Source organism: Xiphophorus couchianus, chromosome 14, assembly GCF_001444195.1.
Source record: "Xiphophorus couchianus chromosome 14, X_couchianus-1.0, whole genome shotgun sequence".
Classification (NCBI taxonomy): domain Eukaryota; kingdom Metazoa; phylum Chordata; class Actinopteri; order Cyprinodontiformes; family Poeciliidae; genus Xiphophorus; species Xiphophorus couchianus.
The window spans coordinates 2,853,068-2,870,492 of record NC_040241.1 but is presented as its reverse complement, the minus strand read 5'-3'; the positions used below and the strand labels follow the sequence as shown (position 1 = coordinate 2,870,492).

The 17,425-nt window shown below is 39.2% G+C and overlaps 1 protein-coding gene across 1 annotated transcript; it reads left to right on the top strand.

Annotated features, from left to right (window-relative positions):
- Nucleotides 1-1,151: 1,151 nt before the first annotated feature.
- Nucleotides 1,152-15,845, top strand: il13ra1 (interleukin 13 receptor, alpha 1). Its single transcript, XM_028038871.1, has 10 exons — nt 1,152-1,354; nt 1,938-2,083; nt 4,180-4,315; nt 4,400-4,499; nt 10,476-10,666; nt 10,834-10,964; nt 11,842-11,968; nt 12,251-12,338; nt 13,491-13,566; nt 13,739-15,845. The coding sequence occupies exons 1-10, from the start codon at nt 1,291-1,293 to the stop codon at nt 13,832-13,834; spliced, it is 1,155 nt and encodes a 384-aa protein (XP_027894672.1). The 5' UTR covers nt 1,152-1,290; the 3' UTR covers nt 13,835-15,845.
- Nucleotides 15,846-17,425: the final 1,580 nt, after the last annotated feature.

Below are 17,425 nucleotides of genomic sequence, written 5' to 3'. Positions count from 1 at the left end.
AAACAAATCCAAACACACAAAGAACAGAACACAAGATTAACCTAAGAAACTAAAGACAAAGGACTAGCATAGCTACCTTTCAAACAATAATAAACACAAAGATCCAAACTAAATACATAAATACCTACAGAACTTAAGGCATTAAGTTCTGTAGGTATTAAGGTATTAAGTTTAATCACAACACAATCATCCAAAGACCAGAACACACTGAGCTCTAATTAGCTGAGCCACAGTAACAAAAATACACATTAGAACAAAGACAATACAATAATTTGGAAATGTATTGAACTGTCAATATTTGCTTCCAAAATTTGTAGTTGACTTTTTTACATTTAACCTCAGTTAAGGCTGAGGTCAAGAGTTAGGGTGAACATATGACTACTTGCTGTGTTTCTCTTAATTGTGTGCTCCATTTTACCAGATACTGTCAGCCCACAACTACCCATAATAATCAGCCTACTGACTGCAGTGAGGGGCAGCATCGACTTCTGGCTCTAACAGACCTATTAGTATGTTTTTACAAAGCCCACCAATCCTCTACTGGTTCCCTGTGTTAACTGCACCAGTTTGAGCTCCTTACCTGTACAAAAGACTCCTGTCCAATCAATCAGTCAGACTCAAACCCATCCACCATTGGCAAGACCAAAGGGGTGTCCAAGGACACCAGGGACCAATTATAGACCTGCATATGACTGGGATGGGCTACAGGGCAACAGGCAAACAGCTTTGTGAGACGGCAACAACTATCCAATTATTAGGAAATGGAAGGAACTCAAGATGACGATCAGAGGCTCACATCTTGAATTATTAATGATTATGAGACAGGTGAGGGATCGGCCCAGAACTGCAGAACTACAGAAGTCAATGACCTGAAGAGAGGTGGGACCATAGTCTCAAAGGTCACTACAGCAACACACTACGCCATTATGGATTAAAATACCGCAATGCTCGAGCCAGTGCATGCCCAGGCCTTCGTGACTTATTATCAGCTGGATGCACACTGATATTCTGACCCGCAGACTGCTCGCATTTCTACTTAAAAAAAAGAAAGAAAGAAAGAAAAAGAACGTCGCCGCCCACCTCCAACTTCCAGCCTCCAGAACTTCTTTCGCCTCCCTCTTTAAAGAAGTTGGAAGCGAAAGCGAACTTGCGCTGCTCTCTCTCTCTCTCTTTGTTTTGTTTAGCGTCAGTCTGTCGTGAGACAGTGAAGGTCTTTATTCACACTGAGCGGCACGAGGAGGGAATGAGAAAATAAGAAAAAGACAAACCGCGTTCAACTGTTTCAACAGGATGTTTCGGTGCTTGGAGTTCGTCGCTTTTGTTTGTTTGTCTCTTGCGGCCAAACCCGCAACAGGTAAGAGACTCTTACATACGCTGTAGCGCGAGCCTAATGTTTGCTGACGTTATATTCTTGTTCTGTTAAGTCTTTCAACGATTTTCTCAGTTTTCTGTTTCCCCGTAGTGACGTCATGTCAGTGCTGGCATTAATTCCCGGATGAACTTGGGGAAATAGGAAATGAATCACAGGTTTATTGTGCTTAAAGGGAACTGACACCAACAATTATCACAAAAAAAGTTTTAGACCTCGTTACATGGTTTTCAAAAGGTGAAGTGGTTACTTCGGAGTAGAATATCTTACTTCCTAAAAAATAATAACAATGATAATAATACTAAAATAGAGTATGAGACAGACATCTGTTAGCTGTGAGGTGGGAATGTTGCTCTTCCTCTGTTATTTTCACCTCCCAATCATTGGCTAAAATTAGCCGCGATGTTTACCAGGATGTTCCTTCCCAGGTCTGTGAGGGAATTTTTTTTTTACATGTAGCTTCCTGGAAGTTTTTTCCAAAATTCATCAGGAAAAATAAAATGCTGTGAAGACAATGGATAAATCCTATATAACCACGTTTGGGTCTCTTGTCCGTTTTCCCTTTCAGGGCAGATTTTGCCTCCCCACAACTTGTCCCTGCGCTGGATAAATGAGTTCACCCCACAGCTCACCTGGGAGCCGCCTCCGCACTCCATGGCAAACTGCCACTATGAGGGAAAGATCGAAAAGAACCACAAAGAGGAAAGAGTATTTGTAAGTCAGCAAAAAAAAAAAAAATGTTTACAAGAAAACATCTTTTTTTTTTTTTTTTTTAAAGTGACAATTGCAGTTCCATGCATTAAATGATACAAGCGAACATCAGGGGTTGTGGTGCTTGCAATGTAAACACAAAGCTGTAAATATATCTGCAGAGTGAAAATGCCATTGTTAGATTATGTGAACATCAAAAAACATTTTTTTTTTCTTTATTTACAATGTCGTTCTATTGTATTCTAACCTTTGGCCCGTTTCTCAGTTCCTTCCATTGTCTAAAACCCATTAATTCTTTCAAGGTTGTGCAAAATTGAATGTGCTTTATTGGGATTGTATGCGACCAGCCCGGTTTATCTGAAATGAAGCGTGGTTTTGTCTTGACAGCTTTTGCTTTTGCTTTTTTTGCCCAATAAGTTTTATTTCACACACATCTACACACTCATATTTTTCTAAAATTGTCTTTAAATCTTTATGCTGGTTTGTGTGCAAGGCTATTTTAATACTAGAATATGTTTCAGTCATTGGAGTCCTGGCTCTATGCTTAGTGCAGAAAAAGATTGCTTTACCAATACTGTTGGAAACAATTATTGTTAATAATCAAATATTCTATCAATTATTCTGATGACTAATCAAGTCCTCCCATAAAAATTTGGATCAAATAAGATATTGGTAAATACTGCCAGAACAGCAGTATTAATATCGGATATCAATACTGGCCAAAATTTTCTTATCTGTGTTTCCCTAACAATTACTTCTCTGTAGCTTAGAAAATTAATTAATAATGGCTCATTTTGTTTAAGTCAACTTGGACTGAAATGACACAAAAATCAGTTTTTATATTCAATTTAAGATTAAAAATAAAAATGATAAAGCAATAAAAGTGCTTACAAAGACACTTTAAAATATATATATATATACTTCAGTTTCCATTCCAAGCCAATCAATAGATTAATTTCTATTGACCGCAAAATTGCCCAGACCAGAATTACGGAATTAAATTTGCTTAATGGAAACCCTGCAACTTTGAAAAAGTTCGTGTTTTTCGAAAACAGATGTTTGCACCAAGATGAGGTGGTTTTTAGGCCGCATTAAAATTTGCATGTCTAACAAAACTGCAATGGAAGCACTTTTTTCGCATCACAAACCTCAGTTTGCATACAGCAGCAATGCTCATGTTCGTATATCTTGGCCTCTTTGGATAAAGCGCGGTCGACTCCACAGCATCATACAGTTTTATCATTCGAAATTGTTGAATCCATTGCTATTGTGTGTGTTGCTATTGCTACAGGGAAACTGACTTGACTTGCATAATGTAAAAACTTTTTTTTTAGCAAAAAAAAAACGTGAGTTCTTTGAAATTGTCACGTTTCCTTTAAGCAAATTTATTTTCGTAATTCCACTTTGCACAATTTTATGGTTGATGGAAACGCAGCGAGTGGGTAAGATGGTGCAACTGGGCTTTTTGAGTCACCTCAGGATGAAGAGTTTTTGCTAAACCTTCTTCACTGGGTTAGTGACATCTTCAAATCAGCGAAGATTTGAAGATGTCAAATCTTCGCTGACGTGAAGACCCAGGAACTTAATGGAACCGACCTTTTCCACTTTGTATCTTTGCGACCAACAAAATCGTTGTATTCCTACTAGCCCACAGTAGCCTCTTGTTTTTTTAAAACCAGGTTATTGTCCGTAAACCATTCAACCAGACATTGGACGAGTTCCACTATGGAGGTGTGTTAGGGATTTGTGTTTGGAAGAGTGTAGAGGGAGGAGTAGTCCTACTGGAAAGGGAACCTTTGCTCCACCCACAAGTCGTTTGGATCGCCTAATGGACAACTATAATAAACATACACTTCATTGTGAGATTTTCAAAGCTAATGATACTACTTGACCTGCTAAATCTGCTTTAAACGTTTCCACATCTTTACCCCTGACCTGTCTGGAGTGTTTCCACTGGCCAAACTCTCCAGTGACTGTGGCTAGAAACACGGCTTTTTGTTTCTGTGGACCACATTTTATCCAACTGGGATTATTCCTTCTGAATAGACGCCTGTTTCTGTCTGCGGCTGTGTTTAAGGCGTTTGTCTCCCTTTTGATAGGAGCCTATCGAAGGCAAGTCTACATCTTTTGATGATGGCACGCTGTACATGGAGGGAGGACTTCTAAGTTACTGTTTGGAAACAGTTTGTCACGGTAACCGAAGTGAACCAGCATTTTTGAATATATCTTATCCAGGTAGGACATTTGCACTTAACATAACGAATTACTACAGAGGGTAAATGCATTGGTTTATAACAATCTGGTCAAAATGTGTCTCAGATCTGGTGAAGTCGTTGGATTTCTACATAAAACCTGCCAAACGAGGCCACTGCTCCTGGTCCCCTGTCAGGACAACCCCAGAGCTGCGTTTCTTCTATCAGTACGTCTGTGTGTGCAATGAATATTTTTTGATCAGACATTTTGCAAAGTGTAGGCTTGCAACACTTCCTGATTCATACCGAACTGTTTTGGCTGCATCACAGCCAGACTGAGCCCCCCTCCACAAACTCCCCTCTACAAAAATGTAAGATGATAAACTTTAGCAAAGGCTAATCTGGTTACTAGCTTGGCTTTGTTCAGTAAAACCCAGGACAGCAAAAACACAAAATCTCCAAGTATTTTTGGTCTAGTTTCTAATGCCAATGTCTTTGTACACTTGAAATAAGACCAAACTGACTTACAAGTAACTTTTCATCAGGAAATAGGAGCTGATTACAAGTTTATATATCATTATAACAAGACATTTTTCCCATATTGCAAATTAAATAATCTTCCTGTGAAACTAATTAATTTTCATCAATATTAACTAATTATTGATCTAAAACAAACTCTTATTTCTTGCTGAAACATTACTTGCAAGTCTTTTTATTATTATTATTATTATCATTATTATTATTATTTCTTCAAATGTACTAAAATACTAGTACTAGAATCTCACCAAAAATACTTGGTAAGATTTTGAGTTTTCACATGCGAACACAAGGATATTCTACTAGTAAAGTTGACATAAAAAATAAAAAAGTATTGTTATCTATAGCTAAAGGTTGATTTCAGTGAGTCACTCTGACAAGGTTTTCAGGGCCTTTAGAAGAGAAACGGCTACACAGCATCATACACCCTCCATACTCGAATGGAGTTCTGTGCAGGGAGAGGGGGAAGCGATTTCTACCTGTAAAATTTTTCTTACCACCATAAATCCATCATATCAGAATAAAGCAGTTTAAAGTTTACAATTTCTGGTAGCTTCATGCAGATTTTGACATCTGAGTGAAAGAAGGAGTATGAATTTTTTATTTAATTTTTTCAAACCGAACCCAGTCATCCAAACACACCATGCTGTCCCTCATCAGTTGGGTGTGGGGTCCATCCCACATTACAGGCGTGTGCTACCCCTCTGGCATCATGCAAATCTACAAAACCACCCCCAGAAAACTGCTTCAGCGGCCAGTAGTCCTGCAGCTGGGAAACGCACACATAAAGAAAAAAAAAATATGCAAATGTAACCGTCACAGTGAACTGAAAGAGCAGTTCTAAATATCAACCAGTGCTGTAAACTAAAGGCCACAATCCACACCAATTCAAGAGCTCTATACTTCACAAAAGAATTCCTGCGTGTTTTAATCAAATAGCATCAACTCAAGTGATGACTTCCTTTTAATGTGGAAAAAAAAAGCTGAGCTAATCTTCTGCCTTGATCAGGTGGGGGTTGTGTTTGGGGCGGATGGCATTTAGAATGGTTCCCCTTTATTAACCTAGACGGAGAAAAACAGGCTCCATCTGAGTTTGCTTTCCCACAAATATTCACCGTCATTGTTGCAAAATCTGTTTGGCAATAAGTCAAAGGAGATCAAGGTCATTTACATATAAAAAAAAGAAGAAAAAAAAGATGCTTAAATTTAGATCTTTGAAGAAAACGTGAGTGGTTGACCAAACGGCTTTAGATATTTGAAAGCTGGTTCCAATATGACCGAAACATCTAAATTAATAATCAGACGTCTGCAGCATGAAGGCCAGAGAGTCCGTCTGTTCCCAGTTACAGTCCACGTCTTGGACTGATGCAGAAAAACAAACATATTGGATGATAGATTCTGAACCGATAATAGGATTCGATTCCCCACACCAAATAACCTCAGTGTTTTTCTTTCCTCTGAAGTTGAGGACATTTAACACGACCCCCATTTTTAAGACTTTTGTTCCAAATGGTGGTTCTACGATGCGGCTGTAGATGTTGGTCCCTCTATGAGCCGACAGCTGCACCGTTATCACCCAGAGCAGTTAAAGGGGGACACAACCCTCTACATTTGCTTGCCAGGCTCCTTAATTCCCTGCCGGTTCCATTTAGCAGCGTCTGCGCCTCGCATTCAAATCAGTGCTGAAGGATCAGATGTCCGCTCTCCATGCAAATACAAAAGGCAACCGAGAAGCACAGGCTTCTGTCGAGCGACACCTGGACACCTACTGTAGGTCTAGTGTTGTTTCTGTACAGTGTCCACATCTGCGCAGTTACCGCTGCAAAATCTACAGGTGGAGAGCTCAGTTGTGTGGCCTAATGGAATGCAAGAAGCTCGAATCTCTAAAAAATAAACTTTTCAGCAAATTAAAAAAAAAAAAAAAAAATCCTTCTTCCTAATGTAAACTTATTCTGTTTTTGACGCTGTTCGTGGGACAGTTCAACATGAAACGCACGCGAAGGGTGGTCAGCCCAGCTGATGTCCACAAAATACCCAAAGCAGATCACCTGACTAGTTCAGCCATGTTATACAATGAGAAGCTCATACTGGCCTTTAATTGCTGATTATACTTTGAGTTGATTTTCATCTAAAAGAAGCTTTTATCAAAAGCAGAAGTTGCAGCTCACTGGGTGTTGCTCAAGTTCAATGAATAAGACTTTGAGGAAAACACGCTGCTTACCTCTAATTGCTCTTCACATTCCGGTCGGAGTAATGTTGAGTAAATACACCGCCTGTGTAGGCCTGTGGTGTCTTTAGCAAGACAAGGTTGACTGCAGCTTGTGTTGAACGTGACCTTGCTGTCGTCCTGCTGGTTGAGCCAGAATGACTGTTGGTTGTCACAAACTTTATGGTTGCAGTGATGATTGAGGGCTTTGTCTCAGGGAAGCAGGAACCCAGACGTAATAGCTTCTTAGGAATCCTGCGCCACACCTCTCCTGTCTGTGCCAATGTGAATTCATGTATGATTCGTTTGTTCTATTTAATTTGTGCAATTGGCTGTTGTCAAATTTATTAGAGTTTAAAAAGTGTGTTCCGTGCTCGTATAGTCATCCGTTGGCAGACATTTTTATGGAATGTTAACTCCAAACTTTTTGTGAGAAATTTGCCGATTTGTTGATGTATTCTAAAATATTCCAAAGAAATTGGAGCTTGAGTAGCTGAAACACTCAGCCGTCATGCTACTTAAAGCTCCAGTATGTAACATTAATAACAAATATCACTTTTACATATCTCTTAAAACTGTCAGCATGTTGTGACAGTATAGCATGAGACAGATAATCTGTGAAAAGATGAAGTCCTCCCTGAGTTACTATTGTCTTCTGAACAAACGAAGCGCTCCTGACCAAAGATAACCAATTAGGGGGAGGAGGCGGGTCTTAGCGCTGTCAATCAACGTCGTGAATGCCCTGGTAAATGTGCTAATGGCGAAGAAACAACTCACTGTTACAGGAAAACTGTTTATCCACCATCACGGATGGCCATGCTAACTAGCATTAGCATTCACGACCTGCTTTGATTGGTTGTTTCACTGGGAGAAAACAGAGGAGCTCTAATTTTTTTTTTCACAGATTATCAGTCTTATGTTGCACTGTCACAACACAGTGACAGTTTCAACAAATACAGGTAAAAGCCAGTAAATTAGAATATTTTGAAAAACTTGATTTATTTCAGTAATTGCATTCAAAAGGTGTAACTTGTACATCATATTTATTCATTGCACACAGACTGATGCATTCAAATGTTTATTTCATTTAATTTTGATGATTTGAAGTGGCAACAAATGAAAATCCAAAATTCCGTGTGTCACAAAATTAGAATATTGTGTAAGGGTTAAATTTTGAAGACACCTGGTGCCACAAACTAATCAGCTGATTAACTCAAAACACCTGCAAAGGGCTTTAAATGGTCTCTCAGTCCAGTTCTGAAGCCTACACAAACATGGGGAAGACTTCAGATTTGACAGCTGTCCAAAAGGCGACCATCGACACATTGCACAAGGAGGGAAAGACACAAAAGGTTATTGCTGAAGAGGCTGGCTGTTCTCAGAGCTCTGTGTCCAAACACATTAATAAAGAGGCAAAGGGAAGGAAAAACTGTGGTCAGAAAAAGTGTACAAGCGATAGGGATCACCGTGCCCTAGTCAAGATTGACTAGGGCACGGTGAAAAAAAACCCATTCAAAAATGTGGGGGAGATTCACAAGGAGTGGACAGCTGCTGGAGTCAGTGCTTCAAGATCCACCACCAAGAGACGCTTGAAAGACATGGGTTTCAACTGCCGCATACCTCGTGTCAAGCCACTGTTGACCAAGAAACAGCGCGAAAAGCGTCTCACCTGGGTCATGTTTTCTGACGAAAGCAAATTTTGCATTTCCTTTGGAAATCGAGGTCCCAGAGTCTGGAGGAAGACAGGAGAGGCACAGGATCCACGTTGCCTGAAGTCTAGTGTAAAGTTTCCACCATCAGTGATGGTTTGGGGTGCCATGTCATCTGCTGGTGTCGGTCCACTCTGTTTCCTGAGATCCAGGGTCAACGCAGCCATCTACCAGCAAGTTTTAGAGCACTTCATGCTTCCTGCTGCTGACCTGCTCTATGGAGATGGAGATTTCAGGTTCCAACAGGACTTGGCGCCTGCACACAGCGCAAAATCTACCCGTGCCTGGTTTACGGACCACGATATTTCTGTTCTAAATTGGCCAGCCAACTCCCCTGACCTTAGCCCCATAGAAAATCTGTGGGGTATTGTGAAAAGGAAGATGCAGAATGCCAGACCCAAAAACGCAGAAGAGTTGAAGGCCACTATCAGAGCAACCTGGGCTCTCATAACACCTGAGCAGTGCCAGAAACTCATCGACTCCATGCCACGCCGCATTAATGCAGTAATTGAGGCAAAAGGAGCTCCAACCAAGTATTGAGTATTGTACATGCTCATATTTTTCATTTTCATACTTTTCAGTTGGCCAACATTTCTAAATAATCCCTTTTTTGTATTAGCCTTAAGTAATATTCTAATTTTGTGACACACGGAATTTTGGATTTTCATTTGTTGCCACTTCAAATCATCAAAATTAAATGAAATAAACATTTGAATGCATCAGTCTGTGTGCAATGAATAAATATAATGTACAAGTTACACCTTTTGAATGCAATTACTGAAATAAATCAGGTTTTTCAAAATATTCTAATTTACTGGCTTTTACCTGTATGTAAAAAAAAAAATGTATATTTTATTTTTTTCATAAAAGGTACATAGTGCAGCTTTCAGACAGTACCGGCTGGTGTTTGCAAAGCAAATTTGTGGCTATTGGCTGCATCTGTAAAAGCAGAAATAAGAAAGACTGCATTAGTTTCTAGTGCCAGGGCGTTTTCTACTGTGCATCTTTATACATTTGAAGTTATATCTGGCGTTCGATTGAGATGGGGTGTTGCTCCATGAGATCAGAGTTATCCATCCCATCTGCTTGGAGTCTTTCTCATTCCTTCTGAAGAAGTTCCTGCGATTTGTTGTGTCGCTGATTAAAATGTTTTCCGTATATAACCCATCCCTCATGTCAGATTCTGGGATTCTTCCAATCTTCACAAAGGAGTTGTAAATTGCCATCGTAAGACTTTTGCCACTGATTGAATTAGCCAGATTTGAAGAGCCTAAACATTTTGGATTGGAGAATGAGACAGTTCTGGCTGCATCTGCTCTTTTCTTTGCCATTTCTTTTAGCTCACACGTCCCCTCGTTCTCTCACATCACAGTCTCACATGTGTGTTTCTCTTGGAATATCTAGTGCAGCAGCCATAAGGGCACCACAGAGTATTGGAGCCATACTAACAAAAAAGAAAAAAAAATAATTACGAGAGTAAAGTCACAGTTTTATGAGAATTGAGTCATAAGAGAAGAAATTGATATTGCAAGAAAAATACAATAATAAAGTATAGTTGTCCTCGTATTATTTCGACTTTATACTACATACTCATATTATTTTGACTTTATTTTTGTAATATTGTGACTTCATTCTGGGAATGCTGTGACTTTATTCTCACCATTTGTACAATTTCATTTCATATTATGTGATTTTTGTCATTCTTTGATGTGTGAAAGTAATCGTTTATTTCCCCCACCTTTTGTTTTAAGATTGAACGATCAGCGCTCTGACGAAGGCTCGGCAGAGATGCTGCGAGAATGCTCATCGTACAGTTACACTGGTGGTGTGAAGTCTGGGTGTGATTTGAATGCGACGACAATTATGAGCATTAAGATGCTGTTTAATGCAACAGTGAACAACAAAGTTGTTCGGAACACCTTCCATTTGGACGAATTAAAAGGTTAGTAAAACTGGTTGTTCCATTTTGTTCCCTCTGTTTTGGCAATTATATTCTAATGGTGCCAGAATGTGTGATTTAAAAAATAATAATTCTGTAAAAAAACCTGAAAAGCTTTACTATGTCAGTAATCCCTTGCCTGTGTTTTTTTTTTTTTTTTGCCTGCAAAGTAAAACCAGCTGCCCTTGAATGGACAGTCAAAGAAAATAAGAGCAATTTCACCATCAGCTGGACTCCTCCAGACATGCTAGGTTTAGATTCATGGACATTCGAAATAGATTACACCGTAAATGGAAAAGAGGTAAGACATTAAACACGTACATTTGTGTGTTTCACAGTGGGACCTGGTGTTATGGTAGGGTTTAGAAAAGACACAAAGGTGTTTTGTAGACTTTACAGCCATGTTGGGCACACTTCCACTTTTTACCCCCAATAACCTTATTTCAAAAAAGAAACGTAAAAGAACAAAACATGGACAGTACAGAGCCACATATAAACAAATAGAACATGTGAGTCATAATTTCAAGATTAATTTGATGGTCAAGGCCTGAAGTCTTTCAAGGTCAGATGTAAGATGTGAAGGTAGCACCTTAGCATTTCCATGTACACGGTATGTGATACCGTGTACATGGAAATGATACGTAGTATCACGTTTATTTTTTTCAAAATGAAAATCTGATAAATGAAAAATGCCTCTTTTAGTCTGATACGTGTAAATAAAATCCAGGGCCAGCTGCTGACTTTAAGTCATTTAGTGTCAGTATGAATCCATCAGTACTGTTCTCAGTGGTTCGTTGTCCAATGGATGAAAGGTCAAGGACATCTGTGTTAAAGAGTTCTTCTTTTAGTGTTTCTAGGGTTGTTTGTTTCAATGCTCTACATACATACAACTTCCTAAAAAAAAAAACCCCCCCAAAAAAAACATGAAATTCCTTCTTTTGGATTCCATGCTTAGATTCATCAGTTACCATAAAATCCTTGGAGATTCTTGGACTAATATCTCAGCTTCTGTTGCACAGCTTGCCATGAAACTGCATCAAACTGTTGAAGTACTATGACTAAATCAAACCTGGTATATGTTTGGATATCATAAGCCTTTTTAAAGAACGTTGGAGGCCCCGGGGACTTCATCCGATGCTGCCATTGGGTCAAATTGACGTTTATTTGTCTACTTTTAGCAGAAAACATTGTCTGCATTCGGACATTCCTACACGCTGGAGCGGGACCCTTCCTGTCGGTACTGCATGAAGATTCAAGCCAAGAGCAAATTTGGCGACTCGCCTCCAACTGATGAGAAGTGTTTTGGTACAGTTGTATTTCTTTCTCTTTTAATAATTTTGTTTTTCTTTATTATTGTGAAGGGATCTTCTGTCATTTATATCACCTCTGCAACCTACACTGCAAACTCAAATCATTAGCTTTTATAATGAGCTTGGTGTTAGGATAGTGCCACGACTCGCCTCTTTATCTTTGTAGGTTGTGTTTAAACCTTCTCGTAAAATCAAATGTACTTAAAATTTGCCAATAATCATCAGATATCCCTTTATTATGTTTGCTGACCGATCATCCTGATGCATTTATTTTCAGGTCCTGATCGGGGTTCGTTCTCGGTGTACGTCATCATCTTTGCCCTGCTAGTTATTCTGGCAGCTATCTCCATTGCGTGTTTGCTGAGGTAAGACTTTTTTTTGAAACTTTTTTTATGTCACATTGCCTCGCAAAACTAATCACACCCATCGGCTTGTTAAAAATGTCACATGTCAACCGTTAGCTCCAATGTACTTCAGCGGGATTTTGTCTGACCGGCCAACACAAAGTAAAGCATAATGTGGGTGTTGAGTTAGCATTTGTAGAACCTTTTTTTTTTTTTTTTTTTTTTACTGTTGCTAAAGATGCAAGTCTTGGACATTTTGTCTTATTCTGAAAAAAACATCTACAATATAGTAATTCAATTTATCTCCGTTCAATTCAATTCAAAAATATTTATCCCAAACGGTAATTAAATGTTGTACCTCATTTCAACCCTCAAAGAGTCGTTGTAGACGGTGGGCAGGAAGGATGTTCAGTAATAAATAAACTGCTAAAGGCATGACATGCTATCTAATCAATTTCCAGGCAGCACCAGCTGCGTTTGCATTACAAATGTGCACAAAACCTTGTCAAAATTCCACCAATGTCAACCCCCCCCCCCACACACACACAATTCCGCAGTTGCGGTGTTTCCACCAAGGCAGTTAAAATCACACGTGAATCAGCTTGTTCACGCAGTAATTCATTTAAAAACATGCTGCGCCGTCTTCCTCCCACTACATCCTGTTGTCTTCTTCTGGCGTGTGGTTTGCGCCAGTGGCAAACGTCCAGTTGTTGATAGTGTGACTCGTGCGACGGCAAAAAAGTGTTTCCATAGCAGTTTTCTGAAAGGCGTCAATTTTGATACGGCCAAAACGAGCCCACCCAATTCTAGCGGGAAAATCTTTTAGCGACAAATAAGTTTTTTTTTGTTTTTTTTTAAATCTAATTTATTTTCAAAATGTCAAATTGTGCAATTATACAGTCAACTATATGTCCTGTGTAACATCTTCACTGCTTAAATCTGCATGATTAGGAACCTGGAGATGTTGGAGTAGGGGACTAATGCACGCCACGCTTTTCTTTCTTTATTTATTTTATTTTTTTACCTATATGTTGGCCCATTCCATAAAATCCCAATGAACAATGAACTACATTGAAGTTTGTGAGTTTAATGTGGAAAAATTGAAGAAATGTTATACTTGGGTATCATGGTTGGCTCTATGTTTCCCTTTGAAACAAAGTTCTTTCTGCACAGGTATAAGAAACATATTTTCCCCAAAATTCCAGTACCTTCGAACTTCTTCAAAGATGTTATCGAAAACAACAATGAGGTAAAAAGACGAGGGGGGGAAGGAGGTATTGCACTACCGTGGGAAGTGTTACTAATTCTAGCGTTAGTCTCTGTGTTTTTGACACCGTTGCCGCTAACAGCACTATTTCAGGAAGCCTTTGGTATATTTGGACTAACACTTTCTTCTTTCGGGTGCCTCTTCCTTTTCTCAGAGCCTTTTTCGCAAGTTGTACGTCCCGCCAGAGGAACAAGAGAACTGTACTGTCACGGTGGTGAAAAACGCGCAGACCACCAAACCAGACTGTTGAAACTCCTCCACTGTCAGCGCGCTCTTCCTCTGAAGCAAGAAATCATATTGGCATTAACACGGAGACCTGATTCTGAGTCCAGTTTTACGAAACTTTGCAAAAAGTAATCTTAGGTGACTGTAGATTAGAAGGCCAAGCTTTGCGATGCTGATGCAGCAGGAGAAGAAAATGGACCGTTGTTTCTGAACAGATTCACTCAGCGGCTGCTTGTTTTCACGGAAATGCCTGAGATTCAGTTGCTTTGCACTAAGGAGTCACTGAACTCTGAGTCAGGACCTTTCCTTGGAGATCCTTCTGACGCATGCAGCTGTTCCTACTCAGCCACAGCCGTATGAGATGCAGACTGAAAGAGATTCTTTATTTATCCCCAGCTTGCGGTGTTTTGTTTTATAACAAATCTGGTTTCCATGTCCAGCTGAGGCACACCATGAACATTTGTAGATGTTCATAGTGTGCCTCAGCATTTTTTGAAGAGTTCCCAGACCAGAATCCAACAATTCTTATATTATTTCTTCCTACTCTTGGCTGTTTTTATGTCATGAAACCAGAGGGACCCAGTACTGTACGCCATCTTTGTGTAAAGAGTTTTTTTTTTTTATTTGCACATATGAAATGGGAAGAGAAGCATTTCCAGCTCCCAGTGGGAAGGGTAGTTATCCTGGAAACGGTTGGAAAATGCTAAACTTTCTCTGCTTGAATTTCTTGACAGCTGCATAAAAAGATGAATTATATTCCATTACTTACAAGAAGCTGCTAAATTCATTCAATCATTTTTACACCATGTATAACAGATATAAATCTAGGTATGCAGTCTGCAAATCTAGCAAATCTACTGTAGCCGTAAATGCACACGACTCCAAATGTTACTCAAAGCAAAGTGCTTTGAGTACAATCGATGGGATGTGTGAGGTGTGTGTGAACCAACATTAGGGCGATACACACGCCTCCTTGGCTGCATTAAGGCCAGATTTGGTGCGGGGTCAGTTGTGACAATAATCTACAAGAATCAGATCCATAAATGCGGGAAAATTCTCAGGGTTACAAAACCAAACACCTGACTAAACGTTAACAAATGTAAGATGGTAAGAAAAACATTTAAAGAAGAAAAAAGATATTCCCACTGAGCTCATTCAGTGTTTGTTATTTGTCCAGTCCTAACTCTGGACAACGTTCTCCTCTCCAACTCCACACCCAGAGATTCTAGTTCCTCTCTTACGACACAACTGGCCGTTCCGCCTCAACAAACATGGCGGCACTGACCACCACCGACTCGTAGAACATCCTCAGCATCTTCTGGCAGACGTTCCGGTGCCTGGGCCTGTTCAGAAACAAGAAATAGCTCTGACCCTCCTTTTTAAATCATATTTGCATTTTTTAACCAAGTCTGATTTATTGTCTAAGTACACACCCCCTCACCCCCACATGACCTCCAGTTACTCATACCTTTTCTGTCGTGACCCCTTGAATGTCAACAGGGGTCATGGAGGCTCTTGGACCTGTTCAAGTCCCCAACCAGCACTTTAGTGTCACCACTTTGGGATCCAAGTGGTTTTTCACGTTCCATGTATTAACACAAGCCTGTGTTATCTCTCATCACCGCCATCGATGAGTCCAACTACCTCAGACTCATGAGAATACTTCTGTGGATGGCAGGTGTCTGCACAGTGGCTGAAATCACAGGTGTAGAGAATAAAAAGAAAAGGCAAGAAAGCTTTTGATAAAACACTTTGGGAGGGGAAAATAAAGATATTAATTTGATGAGTTAGTACTGCCAAAGAGCGTTAGCTCCAGCTTATTGGTAGGTTTATCATGGACTTGGCATCCAGGCAGTTCCCTTGTTTCTCCCACCCAAATGCCAGCAGTTACCTCATCACCTCTGTTCAGAACTGGGCACCTAAACCTGCAAGAATCAACCTTTATACGTTCAAGTTACTGCCAAATTACCAAATATTTCAACATTTAAATTTTTTTCAACTACTTCTTACCAAAAGTATAACATAACTGAAATCTTAAAAAAAAAAATTTTTTTTTAAAGTATTCATTTAACTTTTTCTCCCCTCTAGAACAAAATCAGAGCTTTTATGGGACAAAATGTTTTGGGTGACAGCAGTGGGAGTTCACCTGGCAATCAGTGGGCCACTGGTTCGATTCCCAGTCCGTCCGCTGGGACAGACTGGGAATCGAACCAGGGCTCATGTAAATGAGCCTTTTGAGATTTGTATTGGAGATATGAAGATATATATATATATACAGTACAGACCAAAAGTTTGGACACACCTTTCTAATTCAATGAGTTTCCTTTATTTTCATGACTATTGACATTGTAGATTCATCATAACTATGAATAACACATGTGGAAATATGCACTAAACAAAAAAGTGTAAAACAACTGAAAATAGCCCTTATATTCTAGTTTCTTCAAAGTAACAACAAAGTAGCTTTGCACACACTCTGCATTTTCTTGATGAGCTTCAAGAGGTCGTCACCTGAAATGGTTTTCACTTCATAGGTCAACCTGCCCTGTCAGGTTAATAAGTGGGATTTATTGCCTTATAAATAGTCATGAAAATAAAGAAAACCCATTGAATTAGAAGGTGTGTCCAAACTTTTGGTCTGTGCTGTATATATATATATATATATATATATATATATTATTATTATATTGAAGATGCTAAGTGAACTTTTTTTTTTTTTACTAGCTTTAAGTCTTCCAAAGATTTCCATCATGGACCAACCCTCTTTCCCCTCCCCCAACGTCTGAAACTGTTACTTCCCTTGTGTTTCTGTTCTGGCAGCTTTCCAGTTTGGAGACATTCAGTGTGGATTTGGATGACATGCTTTGTGTGATTGATCAGTGGAGCTGTTTGTAAATGCCTTAAAACTCAGTTGGGTCTCTTTTACAACTGGAATCTGTATACTTGCAAACGCACACATACACTCACACACACAAAAAACTGTGGGTGTATTTGTTTTAAAGTAAAGCCTTATATGTATTTTTATATCTTCTTTTTATGATCAAGCTGATCTCAACAGAGGAATGATTGTATTTGCTTTTTGAAGTGCTTTTGAAGAAACATGGCTCCCATTAGTTACGTTGTGAATATGCATTGGTAGCAGCAACAACCTTCCCTATTCCTCCACCCTCTATCCCCACCCGCCCCCAACAATGTAGTCAAATGTTTAATGTCAGTGAGATAACTTTAGTTTACAGTTATGTTTTTTTTTTTTGTGCTTCTTTCTTTTTAGCTATGCTAATTAAGTAGCTGCTAGCTGTATCATACCATGTTACACACCAACTTTCAAAGTATGCTTCCACATCTTGGCAAGAATGTACTTTTTTTTTTTTTTTTTGTCCTTCAAAAAAATGTGAATAAAATAACCTTTTAAGAAAAACGCAAAATAGGTGTGATTTGTATGAGGCTGTATTTAGTTTGGTTAATTTCTGGTGTCTCATTTTCTAAATAATTTTTACTGGTAACTCTTTTGCTAATTATGTTTTAAAAGAAGAATTGACCACAGTTGAATAGACTTGAGTTACAAACATGAAGAAAGCAAACACACACGTTGTTGTTGGTTCCCCTTTGTTAATCG

What these genes read in the sequence shown, in the direction of transcription:
- il13ra1 (XM_028038871.1), top strand. Translation starts at nt 1,291, where the DNA reads ATGTTTCGGTGCTTGGAGTTCGTCGCTTTTGTTTGTTTGTCTCTTGCG. An exon ending in ACACCGTAAATGGAAAAGAG is followed by an intron (nt 10,965 to 11,841) that starts GTAAGACATTAA and finishes GTCTACTTTTAG; the next exon opens with CAGAAAACATTGTCTGCATT. An exon ending in TTATCGAAAACAACAATGAG is followed by an intron (nt 13,567 to 13,738) that starts GTAAAAAGACGA and finishes TCCTTTTCTCAG; the next exon opens with AGCCTTTTTCGCAAGTTGTA.